Raw genomic sequence first — 16,638 nt, forward strand, 5'->3', positions numbered from 1 at the left:
ACACCTGGTAGCGATTATCCCTGACTCAAGACTTCTGGTACGTAACTCTCTCCTTTGTTTATTTTCTCTAGACTCACGTAGTGTTTTTGAGCTCATTTCTTTCGTAGGCTTTTTGTTCTTTGCAATGGGATGTGGCACTGGCAGTGGTCTCACTGCAACCAACAACTTAGCGCAAGACGGAGCTTGGACTTTGAAGGAGAGCCGGGCAAGCCGCCTTTAATCCAACTTCTACAGTTACCGAATTTCTCATCGAGTTCTTCAATGTCTTGATGAACAGACTATCAGCGTCAGGATGAACCTTCTGTCTCCCATCCGCAGTATGAAACTGGAAGAACGCAGAGTTTAACAAACTTAGAAAACAGCAAGAATTGTACGCTTACAGAGATGACACCAGGAACCAAAAGAATGAGAAGCATGATAAACATGAAGGCTGGCTGCCTTCCTCACGGCAAAGCAATCCTGGAAGAAGAAGAGAAAGAAAGCTCTATATACTAGTACCTGGAGCAATATGATGCACATAAGATAGAATGCAAATACGAGACTGGTGATCTGGGATAAACAAGAAAAGCATAAGAATCGATCCAGACAAACCGTAGCTTACCACTGGCCTAAAGTTACGTACAGCATTGTAAATTTGGGATCGTCACGGCTCGATAGGACGAATGAAAAGCATGGAAACGAGTGCCACCATTGGTGGAAACATCGCACAGACAAGAAGGGATGGGCGTGTGTGGTGCATACACCGCAGTATAGACCTGAGTTTTAGAAAACAACGAAGAACGAAAACAGAAAGTTAAGAATGAGAATACCTCGAGTGAAGATGGCACAAATCCTTGGAGAAGGCCTACAACCACGCCTCTATCCGAAGGAAAGTTTCTCATGCTGCCACCAAGTTTTTAGAAAAACGCTCTCGCTATGATCAATCAATCTTATGGAAGATCCAACCAAGAGAAAAAAAACTTACAAAAAAAAGTGAGACAAACACGAAGAACACAAAGAAAAATAAAAGCATCGTGTGGAAACTTAACTGCATCAAGCCACCGACGAGGAGCACGAAAGACGCAGAGCAGAAACAATGCCTACACCCCCTCCTGCTTCAAATCGCCCAAGCAGAGCGAGAAGGCGTACGAGATCCCGCCGCAAGCTTGCATCCACATTCCCAGTGACGCAAAATCGGCTGCGGTGGATCCCAAGTAACTTCGAGAAAATCCATCTAGTTCCCGAGAGACCTGCGCGTTTCGGCCCATAGAGTTGCGAAAGAAATCTCTAGGAAAACATTTGTAAAGAAAGAATAAATCTCTTCTGTTTTGGACAAGCTTCTGCCCTAGGAACTTAGCGATGGAGCTGCGGTGCGTGCTAGACAACGTCCAGGGGCTCGTGGATTCGCTCAGCGCTGTGCGATGGAAGAAACAACAGGTGATCGATAGTTTCCTCTTCTTCTTATGGCTATCTAGAAAGCTTTCTTCTTTTCACTCCACAGGACGCCATTTGCGAGGTCTCGGAGCATGGACTGGTGATCATCGTAGAAGAATGGGGATGCCTCCAAGCTCGAGTTTATTACAGGAAAGAAGTAAGCGCCCCTCAAAGTTCATTGTTTCTCATTGTTGCATCAATGTTCTTCTGGGTTTTACAAGCTCTTTGTTTCATACGAGTATTCGGCAGAGTCGAGGCCGAGATTTGGCGTCAGCCTTGGCTTGCTCGTTGACACCTTGAGCACATTTTCTTCGACTGGTACCACTGGGCTTGAGCTCTCGTATCCCGGATCGGACATGCAGCTTCTCCTCAAGTAAGTTAACTGGTTCGATCGAGTGAAAGGCTTTTTGATCCATTCTCAGGCTCACGGACGCTGATAATACGTGCATCTACGCTGAAATTCGAACCAAAGTCACGGACACTGTCCCGAAAGAGTACAGTGTAGACGGCGATGGTGGTCGCCGAGCAGTCTTTGCAGTGAAGGTTATCACTGATCGCACCTCCTTTTTGTTTTTGATTGTAGAGTTAACTTCCTTGTTGTGTAGTCGGCGGCGTTGAAAGAAGCCATTGACGATCTCGAGTGGCCGGGCTCGAGCATTTCCATCACCATATCTCCCGATCCAGCCGGGGTGATTCTCAGAGGGGAAGGCCATCATGGAGACCTGCAGGTCGATCTCCTATCCTCACTTTCAGTTCCCCGCTAAGACTTCTTTGTACTTGTTTAAGATCGACTTCCCGTATGATGCTCACAACGAGCTCTTTGCCGCGTTCCAGTGCCAAAGCGAAGTAAGCTACAGGTATGCTTTCCGGATTTCAGTAGATCTCACAAAGTTGCTACGATGTTGCCCAGCTACAAGTATAAGTTTCTGCGAGCAACCACAGCCAACGTTCCAAACAGCGTGACGAAAGACAACAGGGGCAGCAAGCTAACCATTGGAGCCGGGGGCCTCCTCAAAGTCCAGCATTTAATCTCCCTCCGCCAGGCGCAGCAGCACAATATCGATCCAAATCCCACACAGCAGGGCCGCGTTTCTTACGTCGAGTTCTACCTAATGCCAGACCAAGAAGCGTGAGTACAGCACTTGATTAATAAGATCATAAAGGAAAATATTTTGTTTTTAAGGGTAAAGTACTACTTAGTAAAGGTTTAATAACTATAAATGAACACTAAAGTGTAGGCTTAGAGTCAAGGCTCCACTTTCTCACATCGCTGTACCTGCAGGATTCCAAAAAGGCTCGTCTTGCGGAGCGCATGGATGAGCTGAGAGCATTAACTCGCACCACCAAAGACACCAAAGATAAGATCCATGGAGCACCCATTGATTATATAATTTAATTTTTTTACATTCATTACTAATGACATATTTCTAAAACTATGTCCATTGTACAAATACATACGGAGCAAATTCAATAAGATTGTTGTTCTGCGAGCAAAACTTTGTGGCGGTGTGATAGTACTTCGGATGTAATCGTTGTCACGCAGATACTCGGGCATGGTACTCGTCCTGATACTTCCAGATGGCCGAGTGTCTCAAGGGTTAGCGCGTGGAACTTCCTATGATCGGGGTATTACTTTTCGATTCCATTTTCTCCGAATGTTCTGCCACAGTTATATATTCGAGTTCTTCATGAAACGGTCCAGAACTTCAAGGCCGATTTTTCTTCTGATTGTTCAAGCTCTTATGGGATCTGCATGTTTGCTTTATTTATGATTATGCAGATCTATGGAACGTTCCTCAAATTCACTGTCAGTACCATGCTCTAGCGACGTGGCTAGATATACCACCCACTGCTGGACTGGGGGTAACACTAGCAGACTCTCCAACTTGCGCTAACGAGATTCCACGGACAGCTCAATGAGTTTGCTTCTAAACACTTCTACTATGTGAACATTGGAAGTGTGGTTTAATCCACATGGCAGTTGATGTGGAGTGTAGCAAAAGATCTTTATAAAGTGGGTCTAAGATGAGAATTATAATACTATATTAAATTTGTTCTAACAAATCAAGGTGAATAAGAACATTTTTATTGTGCCATGAGAACTGATTGCATGCAGCCACACACCATTCCTATTTAGGGTGAGAATATAAATACATGTGGTTGTTCTAATAAATCTCATTTTCAAGGCGAATAAGAACAATCTGCTAATGATTGTGTGAGCACTGAGAGCATGTGGCCACACACCATTTACATTGTTGGATGAGAAAGAAAAGATGCAGCAAGAGTCTTTATAACGCAAGTCTAATGTTATTTTATAACTTTCATTTTTAAGGTGAACAAGAAGAATATAAAGAGTGATGGCATATAGCCATATGTCATTCCTATCTAAGGTCAGAATTATAAATACCAAGTTCTTAATATATTTTATTTTTAAAGTGAACAAGAATAATTTATTGATGATAGTGAGGAGTGAGAGATAGCAACAAATATGTGATTGAACATGGAAATATTATATATTTACACATGTGTGGTTTTTTTTTAAATTTTGAGTTGCATGCAAAAGTATTATACACACAAACACTTTTTGATTATTATATAAGCAATCAAAATATAATTGTGTGTATAATATTTTTAATTAGGGTATAACATCTTAGACCATACAAGACAAATATCACATCATCTTAGATAACATGATGTCACCACAAATATAGTAAGGATATTTTATTTATCTCATTCTTATATCATTGAGTACAAATTTATGATCTCCCGATTGTGATCATCTCTCTCCTCCTTTGTGTGCATTCCATTTGCCTCTCATTTCATGCGTCTATGCTTTATTTCTCATAACTTGGAAGCATATTTCAATTGTAATATAGACTAATGTAAGCATGGTGGTTCAATTGGCAAGTATTTCTTATTTCTCACAGCTTGTTTACATTGCAACACCTTAATCCAGGTAATATTTGATTGACCTAGAAGTGAGCGCAATCAATTGAAATGTAGAGGTGAGTGCAAAACGATTTTATGAATGTTTAGGGTGTTGAGTGTTGTGACTTTCTGTGAGCAAGTGGATCTTACTGTAGCCACAGTAATTTCTTGCATTCCTAGTTTGTTGTTCTTGGCCTTCATTTGCAAACACACCTAATAGTAATGCCAAAAATATATATGTATGATAAGTGTTTTCAATTACCCTTACCAAGGAGAATGCCTCAAGTACACAACGGTGGTAAACTCAACTTGCAACATCTAAAAAACATGTAAAATCCAGTTTGTGCACACATATATGTTTTTTTTTTCATATATTTTGCAAGCTTACACATTTTTTTATCAGATCACCCACCCCAGGTACACCTCTCTCCCCCCAAAACTACCATCACAAATTGCTTGCTATAGTGGCTTTGGACTATTTTTATTTAATCTTGAAATAATATAGTCTAAGTTGAGAACTATATATTAAGTGTTAATTTTCTAACAAAACTTATTTTTAAGATGAAGAAAGCACTAATAGTCCTTAAGGATCATAATATATAACCTAAAGAAGTGAAACCACTTAGGCACACTAGTGTATTTTTCTTGAATTGATGTATGAAATCTAAATTTTATCAATGACAATATGGTGTTTGGCCATATGCAATATGTGGCATGTGTCTATAAAGAAGAAATACATATTTTCATAATTGTTTGTGTCATGAAAATTGAAGTCATGCCATACAAAAAATGCAGGGAGATCATTCATAAACAGACATGAGAACTATATATTTACTAGGACCTGATTGTTTTGAAACAATTCATTAGAAAAAAGAACAAAAAAATGCTAGTGGGCATACACCAGCCTAACTAGTGAACACTTCTTTCATTGTGCTCTCAGTAGTAATTTCGAGTCAAATGTCTTACTTTGGAGTGTGGCTACTTGGCAAATGCCAACATCACACAGTGGAAAAGGGGGGAGAGGGAAGTGATCACAGGAGTTAGTAGATGATAAAAAAACTTTATATTGGCTTGCTGTGCCACACATTGGTAAGTTGTATCCTTAGCATTTGAACAACTTATTGGGAGCCAAAAGCTCTTCTAGCCACCTTTTCAGTGCTTCTGTCCCTGTGTTCTCCACTTTCTGCCTCTAATCAAATAAGTAGAAAGGATCTCAAGGCATTCATTTTCTTAAGTAATGGCCACACAAAGAGATAGAAAAGCTTGTGAAGAATCCATGATTGCAAATAATCCAACTTTGCACCAAAGAGAAAGAAGGAATGGGGCCAGGGAAGACAATATTGATATCTCTGAAGTGCTATGTAATAATTTGTTGTGTGATGCATGTAGCAATGTTTGGTTTGTTTAATATAAGTGTTATTCTTATTTAATATTTTAAAATAATCTAATTGATCAATAATTATAAACATGTTTTCAGTTTATAGATCAATGGTAGAATATACTAGGAAGTGTTTAAAAAATTTTAAAAATTATAAATATAATATTAATATAAATGAATAATAGCAGTTAGATGATATAATATCCTAGAATATCTAAGCATATTCTAAGTATAATGGTAATTACACATATGAAATTCATAAACACATAGTGTGACATTATTTCACCTCATAACACAATTATTACATCTTACATAGTATTGATTTAGATATTTACATAAACATGAATTCCATCTTATGTGTATATCCAAAGGTTCTATTTTGATGATAAATTTTATGTAAATAAGATGGCCATGCCAGAAAAAAATGAAGTTACAAAAGTCCTGGTGTTATGCAATGACTTCATAATGAGGTGTGATGCTTGCAAATCCTGTGGTATAAGATTGGTAATGAAATAAAAAAATCAAAATATTAACACCAATATTGAGTTCATTAAGGCATGGAAGTGTGCACACATGCTATCAAGCCACTGACCTGGCACTTCTGGCTCTGATCCTTTGCACCATCTTCCAGACCATCGAATACACAGGCTTCCCGGTTCCATGGATGACTAATTGCATCATTCCAATCCATAAGGATGTTCCTGACAACTACTGCTGCATTATGGTCAGCAGCGTTTTCTCGAAACTCTATGCACACATGCTGGAGAGAAGACTCTCCCAGTGAGCAGAAGAACTCCAAATGCATACTTGGGGGCAAGCTGGATTTTGGCCCAGATGCGGTGTCGATCATCTGGTCATGTTGCGGACAATTATGGACTGAAGGTGGACAAGGCAAGGCCTACTAATCTGTTGTTTGTGGACTTCACCAAAGCTTTTGATACAGTCCCCTGCAATCTTCTATTTGAGCACCTCCGGGATCTGAACACACCTCCGTCTCTCATCACAGCTATCTGCCACCTCTACACCAAGATTCAAGCTGAATTGGTAGGATGAGCAGCGATCAATTCCTGGAAAAGTGCCTCAATGGTAAATTCCGAACAAAGTCGGAGACAAGGGGCAGCCCTGTAACCCTGTTTGATATCCAGATGGCGTGACTGTTTCTCCAATTACTTCTCTACACCAATGACTTGCTCTTGCTCGCCAACTCCCACGGGCAAATGCAAAGACAGCTTGATGCTCTCGCAAGATTTTGCACACCAACACAGCTCTCCATAAAACTCAGTAAGACACAGCTGCTGGCTTCGGGAAGGGATGGAAGACCCTCCCCCCTCTGTTCTATTCAGGCCACAAGGTCATGAGAGCAATATAGTACAAGTACCTTGGCATCACCCTGCATCAGCAACATCCTTGGAAGGTACCATTTGATCTCTCGGGGCAGTTAAAGGTGGCTCATCACCTAACACGTGGGCATAGCCTTCTTGGGTCACACTGGCCGACAATATATCAAAGTGAAAAAGATTAGCATATTGCTTCTTGAGTTGGTCAATTGTTATGATGCAAAGATTGTTGAAAGGATTTAGAGAGGGAATAGAGGAGTAAAATGAAAACACAGTAAAAAGTAATAGGGAGACAAAAGTGATGAAAGTAAAAGTAAAAACAAAGGGACAAAATGGAACAAAAGTAGAAGGAAAGAAAAAAATATGTAAAAGTATGAAATAAAAGGGAGAAGCTTCAAAATCACATTGCATTGCAATTAATTTATACCAAAGATGATGTCAAAAGTTTGACTTAGCACCACCTACAATAATTAAAGTTCAAGTTTGAGTCGACCACATGCATAGTTAAGTTTGCCTCATCTCGCGCATATGCATGTGTACGGCCATTGCTATAAAGAATGAAGATTAGCTCTGCCATATAATGCAATTGTAAATAGCAATATTTGACAATAGGCCGAGCAATAGATGATAAATTTGAGCTCATATCAACCAATATTAAGAAAATAATAGGAGACCTTTTATTATAAGAACAAGCTTGGAAAGTAAACACTAGTGCCAAGTGAACCTTTTGATAGTACTCCTGAAAGACAGATAGAAGAGCCACTAATTTATGTGTGCAAAAGTTCTCTATGACTCACACAACTCCTCATTAGTTTTTTGGAAGAATCTCTATGTCAAGAACAAAAACACCAACAAAATGTTATTGATGTCAAGCCCCCCACTCAAGAAATGGAGGACATCAATCTGGAAAACATTGATAACACTAATATGTATAGCCAACCTCATCACATGCCCAACAATGGACATCATGGCCACGACTACATCTTTACTCTTGTCCTTGAATATATGCAGTAACAACATCAACCTTTATCAGAATAGAATCATTTACTATAAAAAGTGGAGTTGAAAGACATGCAACAATAAGTGAAAGAGGTGATGGTTTATAACATTGTGCCAATCAAAGAATATTGTTAAGGGGGAGCAAGTGCATGCACAAATCCCATAAGATCTTAACAAAGTGAAAGCCACAATATTCTTAACTTGATTTGTTCTAATATATTTGGCTCCACATGAAACAAAAAGCTCCAGAAACAAACACTAAATTGCATCATTGACTTAGATGCTTTTTGATGAAGACAGTGCAATTGTTGGAAGGCATCATCATAATTATTAATATGTCCAAATGCATGCTTGAAAATGTCTAAAAGAATGTTTTAATCTATGAAAGTGGTTGCACTCAAATCATTGTACCATTGTAACGTTATCCCTTGGAGATGTGTGAGAAACCCACATAGATGCCAAGCATCATCCTAAAGATCACCATAAAGTGATCAAAATAGTGGTACAAATCATCCCTAGAATTCCCATGAAAGAACTCCAACCAAACACGAGAATTAGCAGTAATAGTAGGAAGAGTTATACTATACACCATAAATACCATCATTAATTGAGTTTGATTGTTTAATTACAATTGCACCAACTATTGTTCTAGAGTCAAAGGAGGAGGAGGCTACTACTCTGTTATGAAGATGAATGAAAAGGAAAAAAACAATAAAGAAGAAACTAATAAAAAATTATAAGGAAAGTGAGATTTAAATAATGTAAAAGTTAGGTCTAAACCAAAATCCTAAATCCAAGCACTCCTTAGGGATAATCAAAGCTACTTCTCACCTTCACCAATGTGAGTGTATAGAATATAAAAAAATGCATATCAATTAGCCAAAAAACTTTAGTTTATATAAAAGAGGAAGTGGTCTAGATTGAAACCAATCTAATAGTTATAAAAATCCTGCTACACTAATATTAGTATGAACTTCACAAAAGCTATCAAGATATCTAAAATTAGTGACTAATAATCTGTGCTTGCAACAAATGTTTAGTTTACTTATTTTCTCTTATTTATTTTAGTTTATTATATTAATTAAGTGCAGGCTGGGTGATAGTGAATATACCTAGAATAACTTTGGATATTCTTGGATATCTACCATCTATTGGTTGATATGCAAAAATATTGTGCTTATCAATTATAAATAATTATAATAACAACTTAACCACGACAAGGCATATTTTTGGGCTTAAGATGGAGTTTTTATGACACTCTAATACTCTAAAATATGAGAGAGTAGAGTTGGACTATTGATATTCACAACATAATTACTATAAGAAAGTTATTTAGTTAAAGCTTGTTTCAGTATATAATCGTTTAAAAAAGATAATTTTATTCTGGTATATGATTATTGAATAAAAATGTGACTTACATTTTTACACATAAACATGTGATTCCTAACAAATATTTAATAATTATAAATGTAATTACATTTTAATTAATAATAAATAAGAAAGAACTACTATTGCATGCAATACACAAAAAACATTTTATGCATGTTTTATGCAGCAATAATAATAGTGTCATTCTTATTAAGTATTTTTGAATAATCCAATTGATCAATAATTATAAACATATATATAATCTATAAATAAATATTAATCTTATTCCATATTGACCATTAGATGGTAGAATATTCTAGAATATTTAGGTACAGTCCCCTACAGGTTTTGCTTAAACAAACCAAAACTTATCTAATTACCCTTTTGTATTATGAGTGCATGGAATACATAAATATGCATATTTAATTAACCCAAAAACCCTAGATCATATATAAGAGCAAATGGTCTAATGTAACACATTTCAATTGGGGTTGAGTTCTAAGCTCATGAAATGAGAGTTTGGTACACACTTAAATCCCTTATAAGCACCTAACTCCCTATACTTAGCTCTTATATGAAAAATGGTGTTAAATAAAGTGTGATATAATTTTAATATACTAGTGATCTAATGTGAGGAGATGGGTACCCCATCAATTAACACAACATAGATTCAGATCAAAGCCAGATGTAGAATAAAGAGTGACACATCTTAATAAAAGCTAAATGAATGTCTTAAATTGTCAATTATGCTTCTAACTACTATCCTTACTATACATTTAGAATTGTATATATCCCCTTCCCTACATGGAATATAAAAATGTGCAAATTTGATTAACCCAAAAATCTTGGTCTATATTGAAGCCAATTCAATAGCTACCAAAATTATACTATCTTAATAATAGTATATGGCATTTTATCCATACACTTTGACCTCACATAACAAATATATTCTTATTTATTATTAATTAACATAAAATATATATTGTTAAATATCTCTTAATTTGTATAATTAAAAAGTATATTAAATTTATATAGCTTAAGTAAAGAATAGGTATACATTTGGCTTAATTATAAAAACAAAGAATATGTGGATGCATATATTTCATTTATAGATCAACATATCTACCAATGCTATTTATGCTATGTTTCTTTAAAAATTACATTTTTTATTCAAAATATAGAGATCTACAATGTATAGATATTATATTAGTTAGTTTTTTTTATATTAGTACATCTGGAGGAGTAAATTAATAATGACAATAAGTAATAACAATAAAAATATGTTATAAATATATATTATCATTAGTATATTACTAAATAGTATTTATAATTAAGTAAAAAAGTGGAAAATATTTTAAAACGTTCAAGGAATTTAGGAAAAATAGTTTTGTGAAAATTTCTTATACTGTGGAATTTAGTACTAACAATACTAACATATTTAATATTTGATTGTCAATCTCAAAAAATCAATATAGCAGTCATGCCACTTCATTTTTCAGATGCACATATAGATTTAATTATAAGATCAATGAGGTATTTACCTACTATGGCAGGTATTCATAACACAAGTAGATATGAACTTGGAATTTCTTGGGGATATCCTACCACTGTTTCTCTTACTTATATGAGATTTAAAACATTTAAACAAAGTGATAGAGAATCTCCACAATGTAGTGTAGAATCTTTAGAAAATGAAAGAATATTTGTTTCAGGTAGACTTCTATTAGAAGCATATAAAAGAATGGTTGACTTGGTTGAATTTGCAGCACAATCTAGAGCTTATGGACATGTTCAAGTTGTTATGCCATATTTTCTTGTAGATTATTTCACAATTTCAAGTCCAACAAGAAATCCTAATCAACCACCACAACCAAAACTACCACCTATACTTCTCTCAAATAAATTATTTTTTGCAAAAGTTAGAATTAAAAACAAATGAAACTAGTAATATTATTGATTTTGATTTGGTTAATTGCTGGCCATATAGTTATATAGTAGAAGCTGGAAATTTAAAGATGATAGGATCTTATATAACCTCAAGAAACAGTATTGTTTCAGCTAATTATAAGTATAGACTCACATTATATGAAAATTGCAATCTTGTGCTTCACAATATCAAGAAAGATTTTAATTATTGGTCAACAAAAACTGAAAATAAAGACAAAAATTGTTATTTACAAGTGCTAATCAATGGTAAAGTTGGGATATGGGGTGATAATGGTCTAGTTTGGTTGATAGAATTGGATTGTAATAAAATAAATTGCATTATGGTTGGTCTTGTTTTATATGTGACTAATTCAGGTATACTTATATTAAAAGATACAACTACTGGAAAAATATTTTCAATCTCAAATCAAAATTCTTAATTTAAAATATTTGAAATCTATTATCATAAAGGAGAGAATTTTAAAATTATTTCACTCCATAAAAGGCTATAGAGGGTGGTAAATTTTTTCACCATTTGGGATCTTAATCTTGGAAAAGAGCTTGAAAATGTTAGCCAACTTATAATATATTTTTCTAGGAGCATGATTGAGGTGAGGTAGTAACAACATGAGAAGCAGAGGAAATAGAGCTCGTCCCTGGTGTACTTTTCTCCCTTTTTCTTTACCTTTGATCCCTTTAAACAATTTTTCTTCTTGCAAACAACACACACGACACCACTGACTCAACACATTAACACACTAACACTCCGAAAAACATAAGAATCGATCCAAGTGTAGCTTACCAAACTAAAGTACAGCATTGTAAGTTTGTGACAACAAAGCAGATGAAGCTTGCTCAAGGAAGCATTTACTTTCTGGTACTGATTAGTAAAGGTTTACGTAAGTTATTGTAAACCATTATCCTAGAATATATTTGAATTTTTCTAAATGACTCATCTTTACATACTCTTCTTTCTTTACTCCGTCCTGGCTTCTTCAAACAAATCCAGCAGCTTCAAAGTCTGGAAGAACCAAGTTCCAAAGTTTGAATCTTTTTTTTCACTCCAAGGCTAGATTTTAGTCTACCTCTGGCACCGAGAGCTGCAAGCGAAACTTTGGGCCGTCGTAGTGATGGAGTATGGGCCGAAACGCATCCTCCTCCAGAGCTTTACAGGCCTTTCGCACTCTCGTTCTTACCTGTATGGGATCACGATGGGTTTTCCTTTGTAGCTCTTGCAGCTCAAGAACAAGAAAAAGCTTTCTATTCTCCTAGAAAACGAGAGACAAACCTGAGCTGGGAATCTCGACTCTCCGCGGCACTTCTTGTCCTCCCACGCAGTTGCATCGATGTTGGAGCCTCCAAAACTTGTTGCCTGGATTGGATTGATAGATTCTTTAGAGTTTCAAAGAGGACAACGGCAAAGAAGCACTTAAGTGTAATACGTACCTCGTAAATCCCATGAAGCTGATGCGTGGAGTAATTGTATAGAAACAATGGCAGCCCCGGCTGGATTGCTCTCACCGAGTCACGGTATCTTTGGGGAAGGCCTGCGAAGTTCTTCTAGGTGAGAAACGAGATAAAGGAAAGAAAAAAATTAAAAAAACAAGAGAAGAAAAAAAAACTTACGAGCGTTTTATGGCCGAGAGCAAGAGAAAAAATGGAGATGGTGGAGTTTTGTTTCAACGGGATGTAAGGTTTACCGAAGAGTTGGCGCTTGAGATCTTCTTGCATGGTATCGTTGTTGCACACGAAGATATACCCACCGAGGACCTCGCTCCGGGGAAGCGTCTCGGATGGAGGAAGCGTCTTGAAGCGTTTGTCCTGACTGTTTTGCGAGCCTTGCTGCTGCTGGATCGAGGCAGCCTCCCCGGTCTTGGCCGACTCCACCGCGCTGCTGCTGCTTTGCTTGTGGTGATCTTCGTGGCTGCCGCTCGCGTTCTTGGATCTTGCCGATCGCTTGGAACTGGAAGTGGAACCAGAGCTCCTGGTGGCTGCTGCATTGTCCGAAGCGCCGCTAGCGCTGGTGGGCTGTGGCTGCTGCGACTGATTTGGATGGCTTGGAGGATGGTTTTGCTGGATCGGAGGATTCGGAGGATGGCGATGGTGGTGGTGGTGATTTTGCTGCTGCGTCACAAATTGCTGGAAGTTCCACTTGCCCTCCTCGTCCATGCACCAGATCGGGCTCCCCCAAATCGCCAGCGTTGCTATGTGATAAACGCTCAACATTTAAGGAGGAAATCTCCCAGCTGATGGCCCCAAGCTTGCTACCACTCGATCGCTTGCAAAGAGCTCGAGCGTAGGAATCACTTGAGAGACGAAGTCGAGAAAAATCACTCTCCGCGCCACAAACCCTGTTTTAGCCTCTTTTTTATGACCTAATCCCATCGAATAATGGCCCCGCGAATTTCAACGGCTGGACGCTGGTCCACGTCAGCGGCAGTTTAAAGTGGTCTTATCCACGAAAGCTGGGATATTATCGAGATGGAATATACCGGCACGTGAACACGTATTGACGAGATTTGAACTCACGCCCTTTCGCAAAGCCGTCATTATGCGTGCTAACTTAATCTAATCTGTTAGGTCTTTGTGCTTGTATCGTTATGCGCGGGCAAACGAAATGGGGGAGCTCATCTCGCGATCGCTGCTCCTCGGCGTCGCAATGCTGCTCTTGCTGCTCGCATTTGAATGGAATCTTGACTGGAAGCACCTCGGACCCCCGGCGTCGTGGGCCAGCGAGCGCTACTGCGTGAGGAAGATCGACGGCGCAGGCGGGCACTCCTCTGATTTCGGCCTCCTGGGCGTGCCCTGGTGCAAGTAAGTGCCGAAATATCGATCGACCGATCGGCATTGAGTGTTCCATTGCACGGTCTTGAAAATTTCTCTTCCAGGTCCAAGATCCCGGTGGAATGGAGCAAGAGCGAGCTCCTCTTCGGGCTCTACGACTTCTTGCCCGTCTACGCGACGCGGCCGGTCCAGCACAACCAGTGGGGGACGAGGCTGGATCACTCTTTCGGGCTGTGGTTCTTGGCGCGGCGGCTCCAGCCGGAGATTATCATCGAGAGCGGCGTGCACAGGGGTCACTCGACGTGGATCTTGCGGCAGGCAATGCCGAATGCGTCGATCATCACGCTCAGCCCCGAGCACCCCCGATCGCACGAGAGCGAGGGACCCTTCTACGTTGATGCGAAGGCATTCTACTTCACCGAGGAGAACTTTACCGATTTTGCGAGCATGGACTGGGACCAAGTCCTGGGCGACGTAGTGAGGCACCGATTTCGCGTCGACAAGGCCAAGGTGTTGGTGTTCTTTGACGATCACCAGAGCCATCTCAAGAGGTGAGAGCCCAAAATTTTCTCTTCTCTATCACTCTGTGCTCTTTGAAAGGGTGCAGCAGGCGCAGCAAGCGGGCTTCAAGCACCTAGTCTTCGACGATAACTATGACACTGGGTCTGGAGATGAGTACTCGCTCCGGCAAATATGTGATCAGCTTACCACCGGTGAGAGATCTAGAGATCACCGATCCTTTTTCCAAGAACCAGTTATCATCTTTGGTGAAATTTATGTTTCGCTTTGTCAGGAGGTGGCCACTCTTGCTCCCTGAGCAGCAGGGAGGCGGAGGTCCGATCCCAGCGAAAGAGAGCATGGGAGCGAGCAGTGGACATGACGGAGCTGTGCAGCATGAGCGGAGCATGGTGGGGGATCCGGGGCGAGATGCGCGACAACTTCGACAAGATCAAAGTCCCCATCTCCCATCAGGATCACATCGAAAACTACAAGCTCGTCCAATCCATGCTGCAAATCTACTGGGAGGTGCCGCCGCTGGCCAGCCCGAGCTTGAGCTACCAGAGGGCTTACGACCCCGCAAGAACGGTGGGTCCACTCCTGGGGGAGGATGAACGGGAGGTTTACAACAGGCTCGGGCTCGACAAGCTCGACGAGTGGGAGTTTAGCGAGTATATTCAAATGGCTTACGCGCGACTCAAATGATCTTCTAAACACCAATCAGATTTTTAAAATATTCCTTCACAGAAAGCAGATGCTTGAAATATTTTTCTGAATTCCACTGCTCTTTTGCCAGTCAAAGCCCGCGTGGCAAAGGGGGAAAGATCCTGGCCGTACATGGTAATCCGCACGTGGTGCAAAAGTTTTCTGCATGGCCACTTTTGAAAGTGAGCAATAAACATGAAAATTTGGAATCTGATTCTACAAGATTCCAAGATTCCAAGGTTAGTTTCATTGGGAGCAGCAAGAGACAAAGGTTAAAATTTTGTATATATTATTGTATGTAATTTTTATTTAATGAATACTTCTGGTTGTTTTTGCCTATAAATGGTTGTAATTATGAATGTATCATTCAGAATGATCTTTCCATACTTGTATTAACCTTCACATGAATCATATCTATATGAAAGGTGGTAAGATCAAGATATGTCCATAACAACACCAGGTGACAACTATGAGAGTTACTGAAAAGTGTGATGAAGTTTACTGTATATTTGTTTAGTATATATACAAGTTGGGACAAAGGTGATATAAATACATTAGCTAGGCACATAATTAACTTTCTTTGGTTTACATAAGTTAGTATTCCATAGCTATTGACTGCATTAGGTTGCAACCTCCTTGATCAAGTTACCATGGAGGGAGATCACAAACTAGGAAGAGAGGAGCAATTAATGCATATACACAAGGAACTTACTAATCTTCAAAATAATGGTGCATACAAGGTGTAGATATATATCATTCATTCAGTCATTAACTGTTTACAGGGTCTTGTGGCACCCACCAAGAAGCATAAGACTGATGGATTATAGTAAGCTGTTTTGATGATTTCATGAGCCATTTGTTTGTTGAACTCCTCTAAATCTTCTACCACCATGCCTTCTGTCCCCACCTTTGGCTTCACTGACTTGCCTGTTGCCCCTCTTGATGCCTCTTGGGTTGGAACCTCCACACAATTCTCACCTAGCCATTGGTGTTTGCAATGAGAAGTGTTGTCACCTTTGTTTCACTTCTGACTCAATTGTGGTGTGATTGCAAGCATGTTGTCAATGACTAAGGATTGGCACTTGATCTCCATTTCTCATAGAAATTCACAAATGTCCTTAGTCCAGTGTTCACTTGTAAGAATTACATGTAGATCTGCACCCCAAGGGACCTGTGGTTGATGTAGTGGAGTGTAGGTTGAGCACATGCTCCATGTCTTCAACTTCTTCATAACATGTGGGGCAGAGGCAAATATCTCACAGCAGCAGGTGTCTCAAACAATGTCCAAGTTCTATTATCAAT

At 39.0% G+C, this 16,638-nt stretch overlaps 2 protein-coding genes across 2 annotated transcripts; one reads left to right on the forward strand and one right to left on the reverse strand.

Annotated features, from left to right (window-relative positions):
- Positions 1 to 1,307: 1,307 nt before the first annotated feature.
- On the forward strand, positions 1,308 to 2,601 carry LOC9655166 (cell cycle checkpoint protein RAD1). Its single transcript, XM_002963192.2, has 7 exons — positions 1,308 to 1,416; positions 1,481 to 1,570; positions 1,635 to 1,786; positions 1,836 to 1,956; positions 2,019 to 2,141; positions 2,200 to 2,270; positions 2,324 to 2,601. The coding sequence occupies exons 1-7, from the start codon at positions 1,339 to 1,341 to the stop codon at positions 2,544 to 2,546; spliced, it is 858 nt and encodes a 285-aa protein (XP_002963238.1). The 5' UTR covers positions 1,308 to 1,338; the 3' UTR covers positions 2,547 to 2,601.
- A 9,724-nt stretch (positions 2,602 to 12,325) lies between these two features.
- LOC9643449 (B2 protein) lies at positions 12,326 to 13,518 on the reverse strand. The gene is made up of 5 exons (XM_002963591.2): positions 13,050 to 13,518; positions 12,796 to 12,896; positions 12,638 to 12,721; positions 12,435 to 12,545; positions 12,326 to 12,370 (listed from the first exon to the last, which is right to left on the reverse strand). The coding sequence occupies exons 1-5, from the start codon at positions 13,516 to 13,518 to the stop codon at positions 12,326 to 12,328; spliced, it is 810 nt and encodes a 269-aa protein (XP_002963637.2).
- Between the last annotated feature and the right edge of the window lie 3,120 nt (positions 13,519 to 16,638).

The sequence above is a fragment of the Selaginella moellendorffii genome, unplaced genomic scaffold, assembly GCF_000143415.4.
Source record: "Selaginella moellendorffii unplaced genomic scaffold, v1.0 SELMOscaffold_3, whole genome shotgun sequence".
NCBI lineage: Eukaryota > Viridiplantae > Streptophyta > Lycopodiopsida > Selaginellales > Selaginellaceae > Selaginella > Selaginella moellendorffii.

Coding starts and splice junctions, on each gene's coding strand:
- LOC9655166 (XM_002963192.2), top strand. CDS start 1,339: ATGGAGCTGCGGTGCGTGCTAGACAACGTCCAGGGGCTCGTGGATTCG. Junction 1,571..1,634: donor GAGTTTATTACAGGAAAGAA/GTAAGCGCCCCT, acceptor GGGTTTTACAAG/CTCTTTGTTTCATACGAGTA. Junction 2,271..2,323: donor CAAAGCGAAGTAAGCTACAG/GTATGCTTTCCG, acceptor GATGTTGCCCAG/CTACAAGTATAAGTTTCTGC.
- LOC9643449 (XM_002963591.2), bottom strand. CDS start 13,518: ATGGACGAGGAGGGCAAGTGGAACTTCCAGCAATTTGTGACGCAGCAG. Junction 12,897..13,049: donor TCTCAAGCGCCAACTCTTCG/GTAAACCTTACA, acceptor AGAACTTCGCAG/GCCTTCCCCAAAGATACCGT. Junction 12,371..12,434: donor TGCAGCTCTCGGTGCCAGAG/GTAGACTAAAAT, acceptor TGGTTCTTCCAG/ACTTTGAAGCTGCTGGATTT.